At 56.8% G+C, this 25,476-nt stretch overlaps 1 protein-coding gene across 3 annotated transcripts in view; it reads left to right on the top strand.

The window, feature by feature from the left end:
* Nucleotides 1-1,158: 1,158 nt before the first annotated feature.
* Nucleotides 1,159-25,476, top strand: part of FLT4 (fms related receptor tyrosine kinase 4) — a 59,916-nt gene continuing 35,598 nt past the window's right edge. For 2 of the 3 annotated variants that reach the window (XM_074603969.1, XM_074603968.1), the window contains exons 1-2: nt 1,159-1,327; nt 23,437-23,533. In XM_074603969.1, coding sequence (XP_074460070.1) covers nt 1,270-1,327; nt 23,437-23,533 — 155 coding nt within the window. In that variant the 5' untranslated portion in view covers nt 1,159-1,269. Of the gene's footprint in view, nt 1,328-23,262; nt 23,348-23,436; nt 23,534-25,476 lie in introns of those variants that run through there. The other variant, XM_074603970.1, reaches the window with a different exon arrangement.

Genomic DNA, 25,476 nt, shown 5'->3' with positions numbered 1-25,476 from the left:
TGTAAGCGTGCATAATTAATAACCCTCCAGGGCTGTGGTAATTTCAGCGCTCGTTGGGTGCACAGGCTGTGCCCGCCATGCCGCCGCGCTCCCGAAGCCCTGCCATCGCCTCCATTCCCAGCATGTTCGCAGCTGGTTCGCACCGAGCCGGAGCTGCTGTCGCTGGCAGTGGCAGCGGTGTGGGGGCAGTGCTGCTGGCACGCGTGGAGTGGCACCGTCACCATCCTGCTGCCAACGCCACGGTCGTGTGCATGGGTTTTGTTGAACACCCTCCAGAGAGGGGTGCGTGTGCCACATGTAACGGTGCTGGGGGGCAACACGGCTGCCCCATGCTGCTGGCAGTGTGCATGGATGGTCAGCGTGAGTGGGGGCCCCTAGTGCACCCCCAAAAGGGTAGGGGTGCGACTGTGTGCACACAGCTGCATGAAAGTGCACGTGCATCTTTGTGTGCCCCTGGGGGGGGGGTGCAGGAGGAGTGGGGGCTCGGGGGGGGGGGGTGTGCAGGACAGTGCGCACACAGGTGTGAGGGGTGGGCTTTGGGGGGGGTGCATGCGGGCGTGAAGGTGTGTGTGCAGGCAGATGTGAGATGTGTTTGTTCGCGTGAAGTGTGCGCACACCGGTGTGAGAGGGAATCGTGTCCACACTGTGTCCATTCCCTCTGGTCCGAGAGGCCGGGACGAGCACCCGGGTGCGCACCAGAAGGAGATGTGAGGGCATTTGCACACAGGTGGTGCACCCGCACACGGATGCGGGTGGGATGCACAGGGGTGTTTCCACATATATGCGCACAGCTGTGGGGGTGCTCGTGTGTCCGGGGAGGGGGCGGGCACAGGGGTGATGCACCCCCAGGCACACAGGTGCGGGACACACTTACACCCAGCTGCGGGGGGACGCCCACACCCCCGCACCCACCAGCGGGACACGCACCCGCTCACCCGCGGGACACCCACGCCGGTGCGGGGGGGTGCAGACACCCGGCCGGTGCCCGCAGCCGCAGGTGGAGCCCCCCCCCCCCCCCCCCCCCCCCGCCGACCCCCGCCTCGCACCGCCCGCCCGCCCCGCCCCGGCCCGCCCCGCCGCCCGCCCGGCGCCCCGCGGGCTCGGCGGGCGGCCCGGGCGGGCGGAGGAAAAGGAAGCGGCCCCCGGTGCTCCCCGCCCGCCGCCGCCGCGCGTTGCCGCAGCTGGGGCGCGGCGGGAGCAGAGCTCGGTGCGCGGGGCGCTCCGCACCGCTCCGCATCGCCCCGCACGGACCTGCCCGCAGCCCCGGAGATGAAGAGAGTTTACACGCTGCCCCTCTGGCTCTGGCTCGGCATTGTCTCGGAGGCAGGTGAGAGACGCGGGGCTGCCCGCTCTGCCGCCCGCCCCGCACCTGCGGCAGCGCCGGGGATGGGGGCTGCCCCGGCGGGACGGGACGGGACCCGGCGCTGCCCGCCCGTATGTCCCCCAGACCCCGCAGGGACCCGCACTGCCTGCCGCGGCGTCCTTCATCCCGGACGGGGATGTGCCGTTCCCCGGCGCTGCCCGCCCCGGGAGCCCCCTTCCCCGACGGGGACCGGCGCTGCTCGCCCCAGGGTCCCGCAGCCGCGACACGGCCTTCCCCGGGGTCCCCCTTCCCCGACGGGGACCAACAAAACCCCTCGGGGGGTCTCCCAGCCCCGACACAGCCCACCCCGACGTCTCCAGCCCCGACGAGGACCGACACAGCCCGTCGTGGGGTCCCCATCTCCAAGGCAGCCTGCCCCGGGGTCCCTCATCCCCGACGGGGACCGACACAGGCCGCCCCGCAGTCACCCAGCCCAGACACAACCTGTCCCGGGATCCCCCATCCCTGACGGGGACGTGCCGCGGTACCCGCCCGGTGTCCCCGACGGCTGTGACAGTGTCCCCCGCAGCGGGGGGACGGGACGGGAGGACCCTGCTGCCGTCCCTGCGGGGTCCGGGGCCGTGGGTGAGCCCACGCTGTGCCCGTGCCCCGGGGGGGTCTCGCTGCAAGTGGGGAGAATCCACATCGGACTCTTGCAGGAGGGATTTCTCTGGGCAGGGAAGCGCCCGGCCGGCAGGGCAGCCTGGAGGCCGGCTCCCTGCTCTGTTTATTTATTTTTTCATGCACGGAGTCATTAGTTTGTGAGCGCCGGGCAGCGCGTTGGGGAGGAAGGCACACGGAGGCGGTGGTCAATGCGATGCCGTCCATCCTGCCTCTCCCAGCCGGTGGCTGGCAGCTCTGGTCCACCAGGGAAGTCACCCAAGGTAGATCCTGGTGAAATGTTTTTTCCTTCCCATAGCAATTCTGGGGCCAAAGGCTGTTGGGCAGCGAGCTGAACCCCCTGGTCGTGGCTTGGGTCAGGTGAATGTGGGACCATGGCAGAGATGGGGCTGCAGTGCCCTTCCAGAGAGCAGAGACGGTGGGGCAGAGCAGAACTGGGTGGGCACTGCCAGGGCGGTGGGCACGGGGCACCAGCCCCACCAGCTTCCCACAGGGAAGCTCCTGCTTGCTCGGGTAAAGCATTTACAGCCCGGATCAGAGCGAGACCGACAGAAAGTTAGTAACGCTGGAAGCTTGCAACGTGGGGAGGTGAATTTTGGGAGCATAAATAGAATTTTCTGTAGCCTTAGCTCAGTGACTCACTGTCACCAGCAGCGTTTGCTGCCATCGTTGAAGTGAGCTCACCGGAGGGCTGCAGGTCTGGCCGCAGAGGTGCAGTACGGCCAGGTCACCGCCAGCAGCACCGTCAACCTGCTCTGCCCAAAATGCTGCTGGTGGCTCTGGTGCCGTGGGGCTGAAGGACCCATCCGGCTGCTGGAGCTCAGGGGGAAAGAAGGGGACCTGCTCCTGGTGGCATCGCGGCGGGAGCTGCAGCTGTTCAAAGCTCTCTTGTTAGCAATTTGTAAAGCATCGTGTAGCTGTTCTCAGGTTCTTTCATCTCCCGGAGGTGCGGGGAGCGGTGCCGGGGAGGCTCTGGCCAGTGCGGCGGTGTGATGTGTGGGCCTCATCAGCACAGGGCTGCGCAGAGCTTTGAAGCTCTCCAGCTCTGCCTGATTAGTGCAGCGATGAAGGATGATGCGTAGCTCAAGTCGGGGACCATACCCTGGGGATTTGCTGCCTCTTCTTCCATTCCACCTGAGACCAATTTGTCAGCGTGTAAAGGATCCACAAATTCCTCGTTAACCATAATCCCAGCTGGGTGTGAATATTTGCTCCCCTTGGAAGCAGGGATGGGCGTGTGAGACTGTTCCACCTGGGAAGGGTGAAATATTAATCTCGGGATCATGAAAGGTGTGTTCTGGCTTTGAGTCCTGTGTCCTGCTTGTTCCTGCACCCCAGTACCTGGTTAAACAGGCCAGTGCTAGGAGGGGATGCCGTGTGTAAGAGCATACAGGCTCTCCCTGTGTCCCAGGATGGAGAGGAGTTGGGGAGCTGCCCTTTGCGGGTGGTGGGATGGGGGGAGCAGACAGAGGTTCGGCCCCAGCATCCCAGCGCATCTCGGAGTAACCCTTTAGGATGGTGATGAGAGCATGTGCCCCCTGAGCCACCGTGCTCTGGGCACAGAGCAACGCTGGCCACCCCATAGCCAAATAATTCCGTTGGGGACTCTAGCTTCCCGCTTTCAAGAGCATCTGCCCCTTGCTTGTGTAGGACCTGAGCCCATTACGTTGGCTGCCACTGCCTGCCCTCCTCTAAGATCCCGCAGACCTCCCCCGCCGGGTGCTCGGACAGCCCCGTGCTCACCGTGCCAGCAGCAACTTTCGCCTTCGCAGCTGGGATTTGAAGCAGTTGCTTTATTGCGAGTAATAAACACGGGCCATTTCAGCAACACCCTTTCATGCAAAAGCCCTGCGAGCGCACCACAAGCCCCGCTCTGGCTTAACACAAGCGCTTGTTCGTGATGAAGCAGAGCCAGGGCCTCCAAGGAGGAGGTGGGTGACAGGAGGGATGCAGCCCGTGGTCCCCGGGGGCTGCCAGGGAGGGGGCAGCCACGGCCCCTGTGCCCCCCTCTCTGCTTAGGGACAATGTTGGATCAATGGGCTGTAAATACCGCCCTGGGACTTGGCTTGGGCACGCGAGCCCACGGCTCGCTGCCTGCACAAACAGCCATGAGAGTGTTTGTTGCTGAGCTCAATTTGACGTCTGGTCGAGGGGACACTCCCCCGGCAGCACAATGTCCCCCGGCCAGCGTGGGCCAGGCGGGAGAAGGCTTCTTCTGGCGTGTCCCACCCCTCCCTGCTGCCCCTCTCCCGTGGGCGTGCTCCACGTGGGATCGCTGTCCCCGGGGTGTCTCTTGGCCCTGTGTTGGTGCGGTGTTTTCCAGGGAAGGCGTGGGAAGGGCAGGTGCTCCCAGTCGGCCAGGAGGGAACAGGCTGTTCCCGGCGTCCCTGGGCAGTTCCTGGGGAGGGAAAGGGAGAGCGGGATCCCACGGGAACGGCGGCAGGAGGGGGCCGTGGCCAGGCAGAAGTTTCTCCAATGGTGTGTGGTGCATCTGTGGTGCTCAGGAGGTGGCTTTGCAGAGCGGCTGCTGAGCAGGAGGGGGCTCTTTATGGGTCCCCGGGTCTGTCTGGCTCTCGGCAGCTTTGGGGGGCAACGTGAGCCCTGGAGATAGCACCCACCCCACCCACCTTCTCCGCAGCCACTCAAGCTGGCGCAGCAGAGGTGTTCCCAACTGAACGTGGCATCTTTGCATTCAGCCTGCTGGACTGAAACAGCCCAGGCAATGGGGGCAAGGTGGGGGGCTCCCTCACCCCCAGTTTGGGGGGGCTGTGTATTTAAACCCAGTGGAAGCAGTGGAAGGAGAAAGCTGCAGTAAGCCCGAGGTGATGGGGATCCTGGGCGGGGGTGGGTGAGGAATTCCTGCAGGTGTGGGGAGAAGCAGAGAGCCCTGTGATGGCCGGACCCCACAGGCTGCGCTGCCCATGGAGGGTGGGGAGCCAGACCGGAGGAGCAGCGGCCGTGGTGGTTTCCGTGTGAGGAATGACTAAACTTTGCAGGGATCTTCCGCTGGGAAAGACAGGCTGGGGCATTGCAACCGAGGGCTGCAAAATCACAGCTTGCCTGGAGAAGGCAGTTCCTGCCGGGTTCCCATGCTGGGAGGATGAGGAGCGTGGCAGGGGGCCGGTGGCTTGTTGCATGCCACCATGCAGCAGTGGAGCTCGTCACCATGGGGCCTTGGGAGTGTTACACGTTTGCCTGGACCCAAAAGCAATTGTGCATAGAAAAATATGTGGGCTTGCAAGGAAGAAGTCCACAGGTGGTTAGTTAAAACTGAAGGTCCCCTTTTGCACCCTGGACTGTGAGCCAGGGGTGCCCAGCACCACGTTTCACCTTGACCTGCCCCAGGGAGCTCCTGCAAATCTCCACCTGGGCAAGGGGCAGCGGGGAGCCGGGCACATGGTCCCCAGAGGGTCCCACGCCAGTTGGGTGCCATGGGGGGGACCGTGACCGCCCGATGCACGCCAGTGTCTGCTGGGGAAGCCGGAGCTGAGCCTTGCCCTGGGCCAGAGCTGGAATTGTCTTTTGTCCTTCATTAGGAAAAGAAATACTGCTGCAGCTGCACTGGCATCTAGTGACTGGTTAAATGAATTCCAGGGTTTTTATTGCCTCTGGCTATCCCAGACCTTTGTTTCTTGTTTCACGTTGTTAAAAGAGAGGGTTAGCCGGGTCCCAGGGGGGCTTTTTCTCTCTGGTCAAAATAGTTCTGATGTTTTCGGCACACAGTATTATTGCCCATCTGTGGTGCCTCATTGTTAACGCAAAATAGTGGAAGTGGAGATGGCCTGTGGTCAAGTCGGCGAGGAGGCACGAGCCCTTGAGCCCAGCGTGACCGCTGGTTTTGTTGAGCGGCTGCGGGCAAATCGTTCCATCTCTAGGTGCAAGTTCAGCAGAAGGAGGGTGAAAACCTGTCCCTGCCGCAGCCGGTGGCGAAACTCCCACCGAGTTTTATAATCTGAGGATATTAAACGGGGAGTCTCTCCTGGAGTTGTTTCCCTGCTGAGGTAGCAGAAACAGGTTTCAGCCAGTGACTTGTATTTCACCTTACAACTTCTCCCACGTGTGAACTGTTTTTCTTGCTGCGTTTCTGCCCCCTCCTTCCAGGGTGAGGATCTTCAGCGCAGGCTTTGCGGGCCAAACCTGGAGGTGCCGTGGGACGGACATCATGTGCTGAGGGAGGATCGGTTCAGGGGGTCAGGAAAAGCCTCCAAACTGGGGAAACACAGAGAACAGGGTGGTGGGGAAAGGCAAGAGATACTCCGATTAAGTGCTTTGGTCTCCCCTCCTCTGAGCACGTAATAACCAGGCGGCTGCGGCTCCCCTGCTCTGCTTCTGTGCAGTGAAAGGCAGCAAGGACCCCAGGGCTGTCCCCGGGAAGGACCAGGAGAAAGGGCTGAGTAGGCTGCAGACCCTCCAGGTCTTTATCCCCCATTACTGATGAGCAGAGTGAGCAGAGAGAAAAGAGGAGATAAGATTTTACCTGTTTGCAGCAGCCAGTCCAGAGCTGGTTACAGCTCTCGGCAGAGCCTGGAAAACCCCAGTGCGGTTGTAGAGGGCAAAACGAGGGAAAAAGCCCAACCCTGCTCCGGGTCTCAGTGCATGCAAAGAGGGAAGCCATCAGAGTAGCTCAACGATGCTTTCGGGACCCGTTGCTGCCATGCGAGGTGTGGCCACCCACCCGCATGCAGGCGCGGAGGGGTTAAGCCTTCTCCTGGCTGTGGCTCCCGTTGGCTGGGTGAATGCCAGCCGGTGCGCCGAGTCCGCCCGCCTCGGTCTGCGGTGCTAGCGCCGGTGACGCCGTGTCTGTGTGCCACCCCACAGAGGCCACACTGCACAGCATGGCAAGGCCGCCCGCCCGGGCAGGCTCCAGGGGCCGGGGCATCCCCCTGGGGAAGGGTTAAGCGAAGAGGAGCAGTGCCGATGCCAGGCTGGGTGTCCAGGTTCTCCCTTGGCGGAGGTCAGCGGTGGTTCATGGGAAAGGAAAAATTGGCAGCTGGGCCGGATGTCCCTGCATTTCCCCTCTTCCTGCAGCCGCCTGAACGACGTTCCTTATTTAGCTTTCCTGACGGACAGGAGGAATCTGATGGCGGAAACTGTCACTGCCTGATAACAGCTCAGGGACCCCTTTATGATGGGCGGCACGGCAGGGAACGGGGCAGCTCTGCTCCTCGCCGGGAGGGGAGAGCCGGGCAGCCGGGGCTGCCCTTTGCACCGGCTTTTCGGAGGCGGCTGCGAGTAGGGAGGGAATAGCACCGGCAGCCCTTCCCTTTGTGCTGGTTTGTGTACAAACCCCCTCAGTGCCATTTAAAAGACTCTCAAGGCCAAGAAGCGATGGCATGTGCATATTACGTTGGTGTTTTTTTCCTTCTTTATGGTGAGGCAGCCGGGCTGGTGGAAAGGGCCATGGATGAGGAGAGGGAAGGCATGGAGCAAAGCCGCCCTGCCAAGGTCTGAGACCAGGTGAGGCTTTCCACTTGCTGGCAACGAGGACGTGAAGGGCAGCTGGGACTGGGGCGCATCAGCAGGAGCTACTCCCAGCTCTGGCCCCTGCTGGGAGCTGAGCACCCTCAGGAGTACTGGGACCAGCTTCCATACAAGGATGGTCTGACCGAGCAGATAAATACAGCAAAAGGGATGTTACTTCGTGTTTTATTGTCCCTGGCCTTCTCTCCATAGAAGATGGCATCTTGCTAGTGTCTGAGCCATTCTCATGGACGTGCCCATGGTGACCAGCCCCAAAACCACAAAAGGTCCTGAAATACAGCCCGTATTTCAATATCTCCATTGATTTTTATCTTGCGTCTGTGGAGGCCACCAGGCTGCTCCCATACCAATAAGAGCATTGTTTCCATGGCAATTAATGTATTTAAAAAGGGCAGAATGTACAGCAAGACTGTATTTTTTTAAAGAGCAAGCCCTAAGCAAGGCAGCCCCCACCACTGGACTGGACATTGGACACTTAGTGTCACCCTGTGCAATGCGCTGTGCTTTGTGTTGGGATGCAAAGGCCACGCTACAGCCTCGCAGCCCCGACATCACCAGTCCTCTGCTGCTCGAAGAGTTTCGTGTTCCCTGGGGTGGTTAGAGCTGCCCGCTCCAAGGTGCGTGTCTGACGGCTTCAGCTGAGCAATATTAAAAATCTTCCTGCAAGTCTGGAGACCTCAGCAGGAGCTCACAGGGGCTGTTTCTGTGCTCTCTGAGCAATCCACTATATGCCCAGGTCACCTATCTGAGCATCCTTGAGTTGCAGGACTGAGGTTTAGGTCATCGAGCTCTGCTGGTAGCTCAGGACCAAATGCTTCTCACTTCAGTTAAGTTCAAACTCCTTTTGTGTTTGCTTTCTGTCATCAAGCAGCAGAGGCAGGGAGACTGGTGCACAGGGAATTGCTGTATTTGTGTTTATATATTGCTCTGTCAGTGCCACAGGGGTGTGCAGAGCTGGTGGACGTGGGAAGGAAGCAGGAGCTCCTGCCCCAAACCTCAGTGCACATTTCAGATGACCGTGTTGGGGATGTGGTACCCATGGGGGATTCCAGGGCTTTGCATCCTCGTGGCTATTCTGAGAGAGAAAAAGCAGGAAAACTCACAGCGTAAGTTATTTGTTTAAAATCATGCACGTTTCTTACGGTGTCACTTCCTAGCGTGATGCATAGTCGCCACTGCAGCGAGGTGAGTTAACTTCCTGCTACACCTTCCTGGGCAGGACGCATCTCACCCAGTCCCCTCACGTAAAAGTCTAGTGCACAGCCTAAGGCGCTTGCTCTACAGTCAGCCGGAGAAGTGGGGGAGAAAAGCTTTTTTGGAGGTACTCCATCCCATCCTCAAAGAGATGTTGAAGGAATTGCCTTTGGGAAAGTCCCCAGGCGATGGCTGAGACTGCTCCCAGCCTGCATGGTGTCCGGAGGCATGTGTGTGCCCGGGACTGTCGATGCCCCTCTGCTGGCTTGCATTTCACCCCACAATCCACCTTCTTCCTCACCAGCCACCCCGTCTCCCTCCACTGTGGTAGTTTGCAGCCGCACGAGGGGACAGGCACGGTCTGGCGAAGGGTAAACCGAAAGAGCAGCATCAACCAAAACAACTGATGGCCCCAGTCTCGGGAGACGTGGCCAGGAGGAGGCCGGGAGGTAGTGGGATCACGCGGAGCGAGCAGTAGACAAAGGAAGGAAGTTTTTATTACTGGGCCAAATCCTGAAGTCCTTCGGTTGTATTTAGGCCAATGCCTCAATGACTTCAGTGGAGACTGGTCTGAGTAAAGAGAGAAGAAACGGCTTCAGGATCTGGCCCCTGGGTAATTGTGTCACGTGGGAAGCTTATAAAGAATTTGCAAGCTCATGATGGCTTTCCTGAGCGGCCGGTGCTAGCCAGCGAGCAGCGCCCATGGCAGCCAGGCCCCCTGCCTGGGTCACCGTCCCCTTCCTCTCTGGGGACACAAAGCACCCATCCTGCAGTGGGTTCACCATTTCGGCCACTGGCAGGGCTTAACAGGGCTCGGCAGACCCCACAGGGTCCAACCGAGTTCCCCAAGTTGGGCAGTGGCTCCACAGGTTTGTGAAAGCTCTGTCTGCATGTTCGCGAGACCCACGGAGGGTTTTAGGGTCCTCCATCAGCTTTCTGAGTTATGGAGGCACATGGGCTCTTCATGCGGCAGGGAAGTCTGTAAAAGGTTTACTGGTTTCCCATGTTAACCCCAAAAAGCTACAAAAAGTGCAGGGCTGTGTAATGGAGCCTGGAAAACCCTCCATTGGTTTCCCCACATATGGAAGGTCCTACATTGGCTGGGGGAAGCGTGTCCATGTCTGCGCAGACACACACGCGTGTGCTGACAGTGACAAGCTCCAGGCTTGGCTCTCTGTCTGTGACTTGTTTTCCCCATTTCTGAAATACTGCTGTCTGCTGAGATGGATGTTAGATATAGTGACCTAAAAAAAAAAAAAATACTGACAAAAGTGAGGGGCAAGTCAATAGTTTCCATGGACGACAGTAAATCTTGATATTTACTAAGGAAAGAAGGTTGGGCACGAATTGTGGTTTATACTCAGATTTGGCAACTGCCAGCTCAGAGTGATGGCAGCAAGCAAAATCGCATCCAGCAGAGGTGGCGGCATCCAGTGCCCAGAGAAGAAATCCATCACTCATGCGCTGGCTTGACCCTGCCTGAGCAGAGTCCCCAGTGAGGCATAATTTGGTCTAAGTGGCCATCATCCCTTCGTCATGCTGCAGCGCTCAGCCCTTGGGAAGCAAAGGGCAGAAGTTTAACGGCATGTCCCAAAAGTGTGGGGGCCGGCTGCGGTGCGGGATGCTCCTGCAGTAGATGCATGCATTTGCACTGAGAAACTCTCCATGCGTCTGGGCAGGCAGTGCGTGGTCCTTGTGCTGGAAGGAAACATGGGAGAAGCAACCCCCTTGCCTGCAGTTACCCAGCGATGCCTTTGTAGAGTAATTTAGGTAATGTAGCGTGCATCTGGGCCTGATGCCTCCTCATTTGGTTTGTTGGTTGGTGCCAAACTATCAGATTCAGCATGTCCTGGGCTGCTGGCAGTAAGTGCTGGCTCTGGCAGTCCCGCTGGTGCTGGGATGGGATCGGGGCATACCCTGTTCTTCATCTCCTCCCTGTGCCATCACGTCCCAGTGCGCAAATGAAGGGGAGCCACAGTGTCACAGCATACCCCGTGCTGCCCCGGTCTGGGCAGACAGGCTCAGATGCTGGTATGCGTCCCCTTGGGTGACAGTGTTGTGGTGGCATTTTCCCATTTGGTCAGGTAGGTCTTGCTCACGTGCTACGGGGACTAACAGAGGCAACCAGAAGGCATGGGAGGTAGCTTGATGTCCCCTGTTTGAACACGTGAGGATGGGTTTTAATGTCACCCAAACCTCCTGTGTTGTACAGGGCAGGAACCTTTCCAACATTGGTCACACCAGCGTTGTGCCCAGCCCAAGACGCGATGCCCACCACCGCGGTGCCTGCATCGCCCAGTGTTGCCTCTCCACAACATTTGGCGTTTCACAATATTTATGGCCGTTCCTCACCCTTGGCTGCTTAGACAAATAAAGCCTAATGCAGCCTGCGGCAGTTAATCCCTGGCTCTCCAGCCTCCCAGCAATAACAAGGCCTGGGTGGCATTTCAAAGAATGCACTGGGGGAGAGGGGGAGCGCCGGGATCTCTCTTTTATATGGCGGTGGAAATACAAACCTGCCTTCATTGAAGATAAGCGGTGTTGGCCGGGCTAAGCTCCCGCTCAGAGGTTATAGCAGTGATGGAAGGCAGGAGACTCCGCGCAGCGTTGGCCCCGCAGTAACCTTTGCCAAAAGAAAAACACTTCTTAATACAATAGTAGATTTAAAAAAAAAAAAAAAAAAAGAAGAAGAAAAATAAACAGGGCCCCATGTGAACTTAGGAAACCTGTGCTGGCATGACGAGAGATGCGCTTGGTGAAATGGCCTGAACAGCACCTTGAAGGGCTCTGGCCCCCGAGCCCACATTGCTGGGAATGGGAAAAAGCCCGTGTCTGTCCTTGGCCCCTTGGTCCAGCGTGGTGCCAAAACAGCCCAGCTGGCAAACAGCTTCTCCTGCTTTTGCAGCCTAAGCCAAAGCGTCTTCCCTTCGTTCATGCCTTGGCTTTCCCATGGGGCTGGGGAGGCCATCCCCAGCCTCACCCACGGCTCTAAGCACCAAGTACCTAGTGGTGACCCAATAGGGACAGCCAAGGAAGTGGTGTGTTGTCTTTTTAGCACAATTTCCCCGTCAGTACTTGTGCTCCTTCGGTGGAAGTCATTAGCATGTGTAAACGCTTCCTTCCCATTGCGTCTGCTTGCGTGCTCTCCCCGCTGAGCTGCGTGGCAAGGGAAGCACCTTTGAACGGGAAAACAACAGTCAACTTCTGAGTATTAACAAGAGAGTAACTGGGTGTTTATGAAACTTGGTAACCCTCTTGTAAGCTATTTTTAAAAAGCAGCATAAGGTGTTTTAGCTCACTGGCCTTCGAATAGCACCAGAGTCCGATACTGCCATTTAGGCTGGGTGTTTCATCGTAGGAATTGTGCTATGATATACAAAGTGTGACATTTCCAACTCAGCCTTTCTTGGAAGGGAATTAAATGAGTTTCATAGCTGCGTGAGGGGTGTTATGTGGAGGTGGAGAGAGAAATCTGTGCAGATGTTAAACAGCCAGCTAATCTCAAGTGACGCGAGTGCCCTGATACACTTTGGCTCTTGGAGATGATGATTATCATCTCCTGCTGCAGCGGGTCCTGGCTTGCGGTCACAGCTCTGCGCCAAGACAAACCGAGAGTGCGTGCATTTGTAACTTGCCGTGGATGCCCTGGGCAGCCCCACGGGGCCAGCTTTCCTCCCAGTGCCCCGGGTCTCTCTCCATCTTCAAGTCTCTTTGCCCAGCAGGGAGCAGATGGGATCGCTGACCCGGGGGTGAGGAGCAACCCAGCAAAGCCCTGTGTGGGGAGAAAGCTTTGCTGTGCTCTCTAGAGCCCGTCCCTCTTGGGGATCCTGCAGAGAGCAGCGTAAGATTTTTATTAACCACATCAGGGAAGGCTCTGGGTTTGGCCAGCTCCGGCTGCTTTCAAGGATGGCAGAAAGCCAAGCCGTGCGGTATTTTCCAGGAGGGTTGAAATTTCTTATCTCCTATGTTGCTGTAGATGTGTTTACCCCAGGGAACTGCACCTCTCTTGTCCTGCTCGCGCGGATGCCAGGAGGGCTCTTAGATCTGCAGCAAGCGCTTCCAGCTCTTCCAGCAGCCCTGTCTGCTTGCGCACGTCTGACCTCGTACCTGAGGTTTCCTTCCTCTGCCGCTACCTCTGATGACTAATTCTCTTTTGAAGAGCCTGTGCCTGTGATCTTCCTGCCTCCCCTTGTGCCCACCCCGTCGGAGGCGGCAGAAGGGGCCGTGCAGACGCGCGGGTGCGCACGTGCGGGTGTGCATGCGAGAAGCTGCGCCGTGGAGGAGCGTCCGTGCTCTCCCGCTCCCCAGGCAGCAGCTCTCTCTCATGCCCGTGATCACTCTTCCCTTTGCCTTTTTTTTTTTTTAATTATTATTATTTTTAGATTATACTCGATGCTTGGAAACCCTGCTTTGATGATCAGGAAGTTTAAATTCCTCCTGCACTGTGCTTGTGCTTCCTACTTTCTGGGCCCATCTTCATTTAATGTAGGTTTTTCATGTCACGTTGGCTCTGGGATAAATCTGTTTTCTTTCTTCCTTGTTATCTTTCATTAGAAGGAAAAAGGAGTCCTCCTTTCTTGCTTGCCTATTTTTTTTCCAAGGCAAAGCAGCCCAGTTCCTGCTGCCCTCCCCTCTGTGGCTCAGGCAGGGATGGAGATACAAAGAGGCTGCATGGGCTCGCAGGGAGCCTGGAGCAGATGGGGAATTGAATCCAGGTTTTCCGAGGCCAAGATAATCATCTAATTGCAAAACTGTTTTTTCCTCACTTACCCTGTTCATCAGCTTCTCTGGCACTCAGCAGCTGGAGATCAACTTGAGGGTGGGTTGTACTGCAGCGGAGAACAGGCACTGCCAGCTCCAGGGCAGCTGTTTGGTTTGAGGGCTCTGAGTTGATTTCAATTGCTAAGTAGCAAACATCTGGATGCAAACTCCAGGGACACGAAGATGGAGGAGCAGGTCTTTTCCGCTTGGCACGGTGCCCCTGAGTCCAGCTGCATGGCTTGCAGACCCCTGAAAAAGGCCGGCATGGTCAGGCTGGCCGCAGCAGCCTGGGCGAGAGGCAGGCAGGGTCTGCAGGCTTTGCTTGCATGGGGGAAACCTGCCCTGAGCGGGGCATGGGGGTGTCTTCAGTGTCCTCCTCAGCCTGTCCATAAGCCAACAGTCTTGGGAAGAGCTAAACTTCAAAGGCCAGCAATTAAGCCCACACGCATCAAGGAAAAAGCAAACCTGCGATTTGCTTTTTTTCTTTCCAAATGCCGCTGCCCTTTTCTCTCCGTGCTCAGTGCTGACCCTCGGGCTCTGTCTGACTTCCCAGTCAGCTGCCTCTGCCTCCTCATCTCCCAGTGAGAGCTGGATGCTGAGGCCTCGCTTAGCTTGAACTCCGTCTCCCCCAACAGCACATCAGTGGCTTGCTTTGACGGGAGCTTCACTTGAGCCTCTGGGAACGGCTTATGGTGGAGCTGTAGTTAATGATGTCCAGACTGAGGGTCTCATCTCTGCTGCGTCTCAGGCTTTTCCCTTCATCTGTGTCCGTGCAGCAAAGCCCTGGTGCTGTGTGTGGAAGCCCCAGCACAGACACTGCAGCTGGTCCTGGCTCTGCCCAGGCTGTCACCAGCCTCAGCGTGGGCAGCTGGAGCTCCGGGAAAGGGGACAATGCCCTGGTGTGGGCAGGGGGATCCTGCACTGATTCACTTGCTCTGTTTTGGCAATGGCTGGTTTAGAGACTCCTAGACCTGGATACCTTACCTGGATCACTGTGTGTAAGAGCCAGTGGTGACTTGTCCTCCGGGAGCTTATCCCTCTCTTTGGGAATCTCTCCGTGGGTATCCCACAGTGGCAAAATCCACAGTTTAGCTGTTGCATAAAAAGGTACTTTGTTGCTGCCTCATAACTTCATCAGGTACAGCATGAGAAGCAGTGGATAACTCTCTTCAGTGGTTTACCTTTTGTCACTGTATGGGCTATCATTTCTTCTTCAGTGGCCAAAGATGTCTCTTTAGTGTCCCATGGGTTTGTACCCGCTGCTACCAGAGGTATTTCATCCCAGTAAAGCCCCTGGGGTTACACCTGGATAGACACAGGGTGGAATTAAACTCTGAATCCTGCAATGGCCAGGTGACTCCTGAGCAGTCCCAAACAGATTAACTGGAGGTAGCAGCAGTAGAAGCTTTTCCCAAGCCACTTCCCCAGAGATCCCAGACCCCCAGGGCCCATGGGGGGATGTCCGTGGCCCATCCTGGCCAGCCGCTTGTGCTGGCAATGCCTATCTGCCAGGTACCGGATTTGGAACCAACGCTCATTTCACACGAGCTGTGGACCATTCACCTGTGATTGCGTTCCTTCAGGTTAGAGATGTAATGAATGGTGCTAATTTCTGTTACCCGTCCCCTAAAGCCATCCGATCCCTCTGCTCTTTCTACGCCACGTTAATCACATCCTGCGGGGGCAGAGAATGTGAGCAGGGCAAGGTTTTGAATGAAGTAAATTAAAACAGGAAAAGAGGCGACCTGACAGTCCTTAAGATGTGGGAGGATAATTTTAATTGAGTTTTGCAAGGGTTTAGCCATGCAGTTAATAGGGGCCACTGGAAGAGGGCTGGCTGTGTATGCAAAGCAGGGCGGCTCGCACCGGGCTCCTGCAGAGCCATGCCAATGGGAGCTGCCACAGGCATTTTGGCAGGTCTGAGGATTTCTGCCCCTTGGGAAGTGAATCCTGTGGACAGAATAGGTCCTGTTCCTGTCTGAAGGCACTGGGTTCCCCTCCCTGAGCATCCCGCTGAGCCGGAGCTGCCCTCCGAAATGTCAGGGAGAGGAAGCAATCCTTGGCTTGTTAGTTTCTACAAGGAAATAAAACACACAGATGGCTCGAGCATCCTCTATCTCAAAGGCAGGAAAAGGATTCTCCGGGCAGGAGCAGGCAGCCAACAAACCCAGAGCGATTCAGGGAATGGGGGACCAAACAAAGCGGCGTCTGGCCAGCCCCTGGCCAGCAGCAGCAAGGGTGGGCCGGCAGCCCGCCGAAGGGGAAACGAACTCTCTGATGTGCGGGAGCATCCCTTGCCCGGGCGAGAGCAGCAAACAGCCGGCTCCCCCGGGGCCCGGGGAGGCTGCTGACAGCAGAGATCCTGGAGGAGGTCTGCAGGGTGGCCCCGGCTGACCCACTGCCCCAGGCCGGACATGTGGCTACCTGACAGAGGCTAACTTTGGCTCAGGACGTAGCCTCTTGGGGAGGATGGAGTAGGGAGCGAGCGCGGGGGGGTGTAGGGAGAGGAAAGACGGCAGGAGACAGAAATGCAAACATGGCCTGACAGTGGTGGGGCAGGGGGAGGGGAGGAGGAAAAAGCAGGGTAAACCTGGCAGGATGGAGCAGGAAACCGGGCTGGAGCAAGGCAGGGCGATGGTGAGATAGTGCTTCCTGCGGAGGGAGAAAGGCAGACAGATAAACACTCCCAGACAGACGCTTGTTGACCCCTCTTTGGGATGCTTTGGGATGACGTGGTGGCGGGTCCCAAGGGCATGGGTGGCTGTGCCCGTGCAGACCAGAGTCCCCAGAGCAGGTGGCAGCGCGGTGGGGTGTTGGACGTAGCCGTGCTGTGCTGCCTCAGGGCAGCTGGCTTGCGAAATCCCCCGATTTAAATCCCTGCCTGGAGGCACCAAGGGAACAGGACTGATGGACACAAGGGTCACTTTGCTCCTCAGGACAGCCCAGCTCTCTTGAAAGTGGCTCCTGCTTTCGAGCTCCTCTGCTTCTGTCCCCTGATGAGGTTGCTGGCTTGGAAGTCCAAAAGCTGAAGGAGCCCAGAGGTCTCATGATTTTCTTTGCCTTGTTCCCCATTGGTGTGGGTAGTTATAAGATTTTTGTGCCTTACCAGAAAAGAACCAGTTAATTAAAGTTTATGAGCACTGAGAGGCTAAATGGACCTGTCGGGGTGCATGCATTGAGGCCAGAGCAGCCTTTTGGAGGTTGCGGGGCTGTTTGGCGGGGGTTGCTGGATGTGCGGCCATGCTGCCATGGAGTGCTGGGGGCTGGGGGAGCAGAGCAGAATGCCTGGCCTTGCGGTGCTGCTGGTCCGGCTGTGGCTTCTTCTGCTCGTATCAGGACCACGCTGCTGTTGCAGGATGCACTGCTCGTGTCTCTGCCCACCCCATCCCGCTCGTCTGGCAGGCAGGGAAATGCTTTGGCTGGCGTCTCCTTTGGCCGCTGGTGCTGAGCTGGAGGAGCGCCCTGATTTTTGCATCCCTGCAAATTCCCTGTCCCTTTGGACACACGTCCTTCCTCCTCACGTGGCATCACTGCAGACCTATGCTGCTTGGGGCATCCCTGAGGCTGGTACCAAGAAGAAAGCACTTTCACCAGCCCTGGTGGCCCCTTCCTCACCCCTCATATTGGACCTTGCTCGGGGGGCTCCTGCCTTACCCACAGGTGTCTCGAGGCAAAATTAATGTCTTGTTATACTTTTGGTGTTGGACAGGAGGGATCAGACTCCCAATAATGATGATCACCTCTGTGTTTGTGAGTATTGACTCAGTTCCTATAATTATTAGTCCCTTGTTTCCCCTGAAAGAGGTTGCCTGCCCTGGCTGGAGCAAAGGAACATCTGATGCTTTGGGAATATCCTCACAAAATGGTGAGGGCACAGAACCACCACACTTGGATTTTATGACATTTCAGGGCTTTAAGGTGCGTGGATGAAAATCTACAGACTAGGGGTGTCTCATCATGGGCATTGCTCGCTGTGAGAGGGGGAAAGGTGTTTCCTTGGACCTGAATAAGCTGTCGGGGTGTGGAGGTGCATGGCTGGGACAGCGATGCTGCTGTAGCACAGCACAGGGCACAGGGGGGCTGATCCTGCAGAGAGGAGCACAGTCCCTGCGTTTAACCCTGCTGGGAGAGGTCTGAAGTGATGGGCAACCGCAAAGGAACCCCATAAAAGAAGGGACCTTTGCTTCCTTTGCCCTTTGTGCAAATGCCTGGTTTTGAGGGATTTCCGTCGTTATCATTTTTAATTTATTCATTGCTTCAGCCTGTTTCTATCTTTCCCACAGAGCCCTTTAGCACACCGCCTCTCCATTTTCCCCCCCGGTGCAGGCTGCAGAGCAGAACCTGCTCCATTTTGGTGTAAATTCCTGCCACAGTTTGGGGCTCGCCCTGCCCACTGTCAGGCTGGAGAGAAAACACCTGATGTTTCATCCCCAAGTTGGCGGGAGCCTGCCATTCATTTCTCGGCCTCATGCGATATCTCACCTCTCTGCAAAACAAGCCTTCCTCTGTGCTGGCAAGCACTGGGAGGAGGAAGAGGAGGAGCTGACAGCCCTACGTCCAAATTCCCCCTGCTGCTCTGCCAGCTGCTTGCTCTTTGCGTGACGCGACACTCACGCTTTGCCTCTCCGACCGACAGCTGGATGCTTGCCCTGTGCGTGAGGAGTCTCTGCTCCGTGGGGGAACTTCAGCCCCATAAGTGGGAAGTTGTCCTGGCTCTGCCTCCAGCACGTGGACTTCCTGTATGTCCGCAGGCATCTGCGGATCCCCCAGTGCCAGGCTCTGGGGAAGTCAGTTATACCAGCACGGGGCAGGTGGGGAAGAGGTAACTGGAGCAGAGGGGGAAGATTGCACCTGTGGTGCTGGGGTTAGTTCCTACAGGGCAAGGGGAAATGGTGCCCATGGAGTTTTGCCAGCAAATGCTGCTAATTTGGACAAGCCCAGCTTGGAAAGCAGGAGGAGAGGTCTGCAGAAAGAGCAGAACAAGGTTTCTCCTCCCTCTGCCCCAGTGTCAGCTATTGCTGCTCTTTTGCATCAAAAAAGATTGTTCAGTCCCTGTTTGCCCCATTGCCAGCGAGGTACCAGAAATTTTGTTGGCTCTCCAGGAGCAGGTCTTTGCTTACATAGTAACTATGGTGCATGATTGCATGTCTAAGTGTTTGCCTTGCCCTGTTTGCAAGGGAAAAGCCCCACCACCAGCTTTTCAGCCTGCGGGGCAGCTGAGGGCAGCCAGGGCTTTGGGCTGGGGGTAAAACCCAAAAGAAAGGGGAGACGCTTTGCAAGATGAGCCACATCGGGCTCTGTGGTAGCCCTGGGCTCTGAGCAATCCCAGTGCATTCAGAGCGCTGTGGAGCCCTGGCCAGGGACAGGCCAGAGCAGCTGCCTGAGCCCGGTGAGCTGGGACATGCTCATCCGTGGTGCTTTGCGTTGCAGACTCAGGATATGGGTAAATTCAGGGGCTTCAACCTGGAGCCTCGGGCTGGGGATTCGGTTACCTGGTACAAATCTGCCAGAAATCCCTTTGGTAGAAAGCGTCCAAATCTCAAGTTCCTGCCTCGCTTTGCCAGGATGCTCATTGACTGGGAATTTTTTCCTGAATACAGCAAAGTAGAAATGGGGTGGTAGCAAGGTCAGGGTAGCTTTGCTAGGGGAAGGACACTCTTTTTTTCCCTTCCAGCCTATCTTTTACCCCAGTACAGCGCTGGGGTGGGCAGACTGGGTTGGGCTGGCTATGCGAGGTGTAGGGAGACAAGTGGGAGCGCGCAGCCTCATGTGGACCAGCTTTGCTCTGTGTATGTTACTTTGCAGCTCTGGTCACAAAACCCCAAAGCAGTAAGTTTGGTGGCAGGAGCATGAGCTGTGCTGGTTAGCTGGGGACACTCGGCAGCCGTGGCCAGAGCGATCCAGTCCAGCACCGGGGAAGGAAGTCAGCGAGAAGGACAGAGTGTGAACAAAAATCCCTCCGGAAAGGCGCCCCGTTAATCAGTCAGCGGGGCCGACTCAGCAGAGAGGGAGGGAAGGGGAAGCGGAGAGAGGCTGAGGTGGTGTGCGGGGGCTCGGAGGGAGGATCCGGTGCAGGGCTTCCTGCGAGTGGAAGCAGACGGAGAGGGGGAGCTATGTCGTGCCATACCATGCCGTGCCATACCGTGCCAGCACCTCCACCCACACGCAACCTTTGCTCAGGTTTCCAAAGCCATCGCTCGCTGTGGAGGTGCTGGCTCTGGCGCAGATGTTGCTCTGCAGTGATTTAGCCACCTGCAAGCCATCACAAGGGAAAACCAGGCCCCTGGCAAGGTTTTCCCACAACATGCTCAAAGTCGGGCACCAGGCTGGAGCCTGTGGGCTGCTCGGTCTCTGCGAGACAGCCTGGGGTGGGTAGCAATTTCCAGGGCGAGCGTCGTTTCCCCACCAGGCAGGGAGAGCCCTGGGATGCAGGTCCCCAGCCGGCAGCCCTGCCATGCTGAGAGCAGCAGTGATCTCGGGGTGCAGAAAGAGGTGGAGGGGGCTGAAGAAAATGAAGGAGTTGCCGTCGATAGGGAAAAGGCCCTTGGTGCAGCCTGGCCCCTTTCAGAGCCGTGTGCTGAGAGATCAAGGCTAGGAAAACTGCTGGGAAACACACTTCCCTGAAAATAGACAAGGTGTGAGTGGCTGTGGGATTCTGCTTCCTCTCCCCGCAACCCATCAATCCCCCTCTGTTTATTTTAATATCCCGCTGCCAACTTGCTTGGAAACCATCTTGAAAAAACAAAGCTTGCCGGGGCTGCCGCATACCTTTTTAATTACATTAATGCTCTCCCCGTGCAAGGGCGCGATTTGGTGTGCACAAGAGAGCGGGGTCTGCTCGGAGGGCTGAGGAGATAAAGCATCGCCGGGGTTGGAGGTGGGGAAGGAGGGACTCGGAGGAGAGGAGACGCTCCATGCTCTGGAGACATCTCCCTCGCACCCTGGGATTTGCCAGAGACACAAACCATCTGTATGTCGGTTAGTGGACATTTAATGGCCAAACCCAGCACCAGGTTCAGTGCTGGGGAGAGTGAGACACAGGAGAGACCCATAACAAGGCACATGCTCCCTCAGGGAGGGAAAGGGCAGGGGCAGCAATGGGGTGGATCCAGCTGGCCAACACAGGGAGGGATGGAGAATTTTTCTGGGGAAAGCTGATGGCCTTGAAGATGCTTTTGCAGGCTGGGAATGGCCCTGGGCATCCCTTTGCCTCTCCTGGATGCCACGGAAGGCTGTGGGCACCAGCACCCCGAGGTGCCGACCCTGGAATGGGGCATCAGGGTGAGCAGCGAGTTCCCAGCGTGAATCGGTGCCTGATGCAGAGAGTCCCCAAAGCTCTGGCAGTCTGGAGCCATGGAGGAGGCTGGACGGCCATGAGGGCTGGCCTGGCGCGGGCTGCCAGCAGCAGAAGCGTCCCCGGCCCTGCGCCGCGGTGCTTTCGGAGGGAGCAGTGGTTCCTTTTCCTGTTGTACTCGCGGAGGGCCACGGACAGGATGCATCTGCAGGAATCCCACAGCCTCAACCTGCACAGATCGTACTTTTTCTTTCTTCCCCTCCACCCCGCAGCGTTGTTTGCTAACAGGTCACCAGGAGGCACGTGAAGGGAGGCAGGGGGTTATTTCTGCAGCCATTCTGCTCCCCCCAAGCCCGGCAGTGGGGCAGATGTGGTGCACAGCATCGGCTGAGAGCGTCCTGCCGCCCTGGACCACTTTTTCTAGTGGTCCAAGCAAGGGGGATGGCTCCGATGTGAGACGTGCTTCGGTGCCTGTCGCAGCCAGCCCTGGGGATGACTGTGCCAGGGTTTTGGAGATTAGCTTTCTGCTCGCTGCCTGGGACCCCAGCAGGATGAGAGGGTCTGCTGGCCCCAGCCAGCCCCATGGCGAGCTGTATCTTTCACATTTTGGGCTGAGCACTATGGGGGCGGCAGGCACCCCCGGCTGCTTGCCGGGGCAATGGACTGGCAGGCTTTGGCCATTGGGAGAGCGGTGTTTTCATTGGGATAAGGGTGTCCGGCATTAATAGGAAATGCAGCTTAGCGGTCAGATTCCTCCCCCACCCCTCCCTTTTTTTAATAAACCCCATCACATTTTGAAGGGATTTTACCAAAAATGCACTCATTTATTTTCACAGCCCCAGGGCACATTGTTGAGTGTGACATCTGACGTCCCCTCCCTCAGGGAAGGGGAGGCTGGAGGCACGAGGCAGGGTGTCCTCCATGGGGGCCAAGTGCCGTCCGGTCCCAAGGTCCGCGGTGACGCTGATCCGACCTGCGTGTTGAATGACGAACGATGGCTGCTGTTGTCGTTGGCTCCTCACAGGGGAGCGGGTGGGAGAGGGGTGCTGGTAGGATGGGCCGTGGGGAGCGGGGACCCCCGCAGAGGTGGGACAGGGCGGCCCCTGGGCTGACGCCGCCTCACGCGGGCAAGGGAAGAGGAGGCGGGAGATGGCGGGGCTGGGGGGAAGATGGCCGGCGCCCCGCCGTTGCCATGGGGGCAGCTGGGGGGACGGCCGCCTCAGAGCCGCGCGCAGGCGGGAAGGAAGTGGAGAACAATCGGGAAGAACAAGGCTGGCGGCCCTGGCCTAGCCGTGCTGGTGGTGCTGCTTGGCACGTCACTCCACCGCCACGTCCCCCTCAGCGGCCTCTCATGATGGCGGTGAGCCCTGGGCACCCCGGCTTCCCCCGGGGCCTGGCTTCTCATGCCGCCCCTCAGAGGCCTTGTGTCGGAGGGGCTGGCAGCCATTTCGTTTCCCCTGGGGCAGGTTTCCCCATAGAGAAACATTCATCTCACAGCTCTACCACAGGGCTTCCAAGGCCCACGGTCCTCAGGCCACGGTTTTGGAGGAGAGGTGGCATATGGCGTGCCTACTGCTTGTGAAACTCATGGAAACACCACATCCTTGAGACCTCTCCCTCTCTGCCAGATCTCTCCGAAACTGATAAATGGGTTTGAGTGTTACGAGGGAAGGAGATATGCACAGAACACAGCTGTAAAAACCTCACGTTTTTGTAAAAAATTCAGCTAGGAACATATTTTTGCATTCTTTTCTTCCTTACCGTTTAGCATCTACCTGAGTCACAGCTTCACATTTCACAACTTTTTTTTTTTTTGTGTCTTCTATTTCTGGTTAGTTTACTTGCTTATTTTTTGCAGCCACCAAGACTTTTCTTTTGAATTATCTCACGTCTCCAGAAGCTGGAGTTTTAAGATAAAGATCACGAAGTAATGACAGTCAGCAACACCGTGCTAATGAAAACAACGGGTACCTCTCTGAGGGTAACCGGTACTTCGAGATGTTTTGTCCATGAGGAGCTCGCTTAGGGTGCGTGTCTGGCATGCCGGAGATGCAGACACATGAGAAGTGGGACTCTCCCAGACAAAAGCTGGGAGAAGTGCGTGATAATGTTTAACTGCCCGTCCTTGAGCCTGGATAATGTCACTCCTGGAATGCCTGCCCAGCTGCGGTGCAGGGAAGGGGGCTGCGGTAATCCCCGAAGGTTTGGGCATGTTCAGGTGACTGCCTGTGTCCGAAGTGAGTGCCCGGCAGGGGAAGGGCATTCAGTGAACGCCTGCTGCCTTATGAGAGTATCTCTGCACAAACACAAGAGTTTTGCATTTGTGATATCTGGGCGCCCCTGATTTGTCCCCCTGGCTACAGAAAGCTACATGTGTATAGAACAGACTCCCCCCAGTTATCAGATAACATCATTTCAGAGCAGTAGTCCAGGTGAGCTCAATCTCAGTCACCTGGTGTGGAATGGCCACACCTGGATTCCCTGATTTCTGGTCTTCCATACTTTTTCTGGCCTTCGTCTGTGCTAGTCTGTCTGTCTGAGCCCCGGGGGCTCTCCGGCCTCAGCCCTAGAGCTGTTGCTGAAGGCCAGACTCCTACAAGACGTTTCCTTCAAGAGGCTTTGCCCCTCTCCAGGTTCATGATGCCGAGCTAGCTGCTGCCCACAGCGGTGGGTCCAGACTGGCAGATGTCTGCATCGTCCCCCCTCTCCTTTCTCTCCACAGATCTGGTGAACAGCTATTCTATGACTCCCCCTACCCTTAGCGTCACCGAGGAGGACCACGTCATCAACGCCAAGGATACGCTGACCATCACCTGCAGGTAAGGCGCGTGGCTCTGCCTAGACTCTCTTACCTGGCAAGTCTTGGAGGACCAGGCAGGGAGAGCCCACCAGGGAGATCTTGGCTGCAGTACACCTGCAAATTAGCATGGCTGACTAGAAATCTGCCACATTCACCAAGTGTGAATCCATCTAATTAATTAATTGAAAAAGAAGCTGGAGGCATCTCAGGGGATATGGTGATAACCTCTGCTGTAGTCTTGCAGGCAGAAGGAAGATAGAGAGACATTTCATGATCTGATAGCTTTCTTGTAAGCTCTTCAGGGAAACTGCCTTCCTGATTTTCCTTGTCTTTCTCAGACGTTGCTTATTCTCACCTCACCAGGGGCTGCTAGGGTTGTAGGTCTGGTTTGTAAATCTGGCAAGTCATTTTGGGAGACGCTGAGAAATATCCATGGGAGAAGGCAAGGCTGCACTTAGTGGTGGCTGTGAGAGGCTTCCAGCTTTTCTAGGAAGCTGGGATTTAATGCTCTGCCTTGTACGTGTGGGGTGAAGAGAAGCCCCAGCCAGGCCAGGTGAATAACTGTGAGAGGAGCTGGAGAACCTCTCGTTTTGGAGACACTGGTTCCAAGAAGGTGACATGCTTGAACTGATTTGTCCCATGCTGGGACACTTGGCTGTACATGTTCTCAGCAGTACCCCCTATCTTGGAAAGAAAAAAACCAAAAACAAGTGGGAGAGTCGACCAAGGTCAATTTTCCTGACAAAGCTGGAGTTTCCCTTCAGCAGCTGAAAGCAGATCCATGCTTGGGAGCTGAGTGCGAGGGCCCAATGGGGGTATAAATTCAGCGTGGGCCTCAGATGGGTGTTTCTTGGTGTTATATATAACCATGGAGCAATTACTGCAAACACTTGGCTGGCATTGTGTTCGTGTCTTGTCACAAACATATTTAACTTTTCCTGGAACAGATGGCATTGCTTTTACTTTGTGAATCAGTTCATAGGCAGGGGAGAGGGACAGAGGAGAGGTTGTTGGTGGCTGTACTGAACTGATTTCACTCGGTCTGGGAAGCTAAGCGGTTGTGGGCTTGTTCATATGGTGACCTGAGGTGCCATGGTGTGTGCTAGGTTGTAGGAAACGTGTGAGTTGGAGGACCATGGTCAGCCATATAGCTGCTGTGGGGGGCATAGAGGAAGAGGGAGGAATCTGGGTACTCCAGTGCTCTGCCACGGTAGTTCCCTCCATAGACGGGTGTGGGAGCTAAAAGTTGGAAGAAGGGAGATTCAGTGAGATTATTCCAAATGAGTTTATAATCAGGCCAGACTCTTTCTTAGCAGCAGCCTGGGGAGGGACACAGAAAGTGGTTTCAGGACTGTGTTGCCTGCAGATTGAGCCAAGGCCAAAGGACATGCTGAAGTTAGAGGTGTGGTTAAAGAAAGTGTCTTCTGCAGTCAAGCATGAACATACTTCCTTAGCACCATGAAGCGGAAAGTCTCGGACTGGGAAGGACAAGATTGCCCTTTCCTTGTGCATTTGTTATGTATCAATTAATATGAAGGAAAATCACATGAAGTGGAAAAAAAAAAATCTTATTTCCAGTACAGACTCTGTATGGCCTGCCCTTGCAAGGAGCATCGTACAAGCTACAGAGTCTCTCCAAGCAGCAGCAAGCTCCCCTGTTTCCTGCTGTAGTGCCAAGGCTTGTCTTTCAGGCTCACTAGGCGGCATCCATGCAGCGTGCTGGCATGGACACAGCTGAGATAAGGAACATCCCTACCCCTGGCTCCCAGGTGCTGTGCAGGACTGAACTAGCCAGCCGGCAAACAGCAGGGCCATCTGTAGACAGTACCAAAACCCATGCACCCTCTGCCCATGTTGCTCCCTGGCTGCCCCCCTGCCTCTGCATCCTGCTATCCCAGATGTGCTCCTCGGGGACTGTGCACTGTCCTTCACACCATCCACAGGTAGATAAGTCTCAGCATC

Source organism: Larus michahellis, chromosome 11, assembly GCF_964199755.1.
Source record: "Larus michahellis chromosome 11, bLarMic1.1, whole genome shotgun sequence".
NCBI lineage: Eukaryota > Metazoa > Chordata > Aves > Charadriiformes > Laridae > Larus > Larus michahellis.
This window is presented reverse-complemented; position numbering and strand designations above follow the sequence as displayed.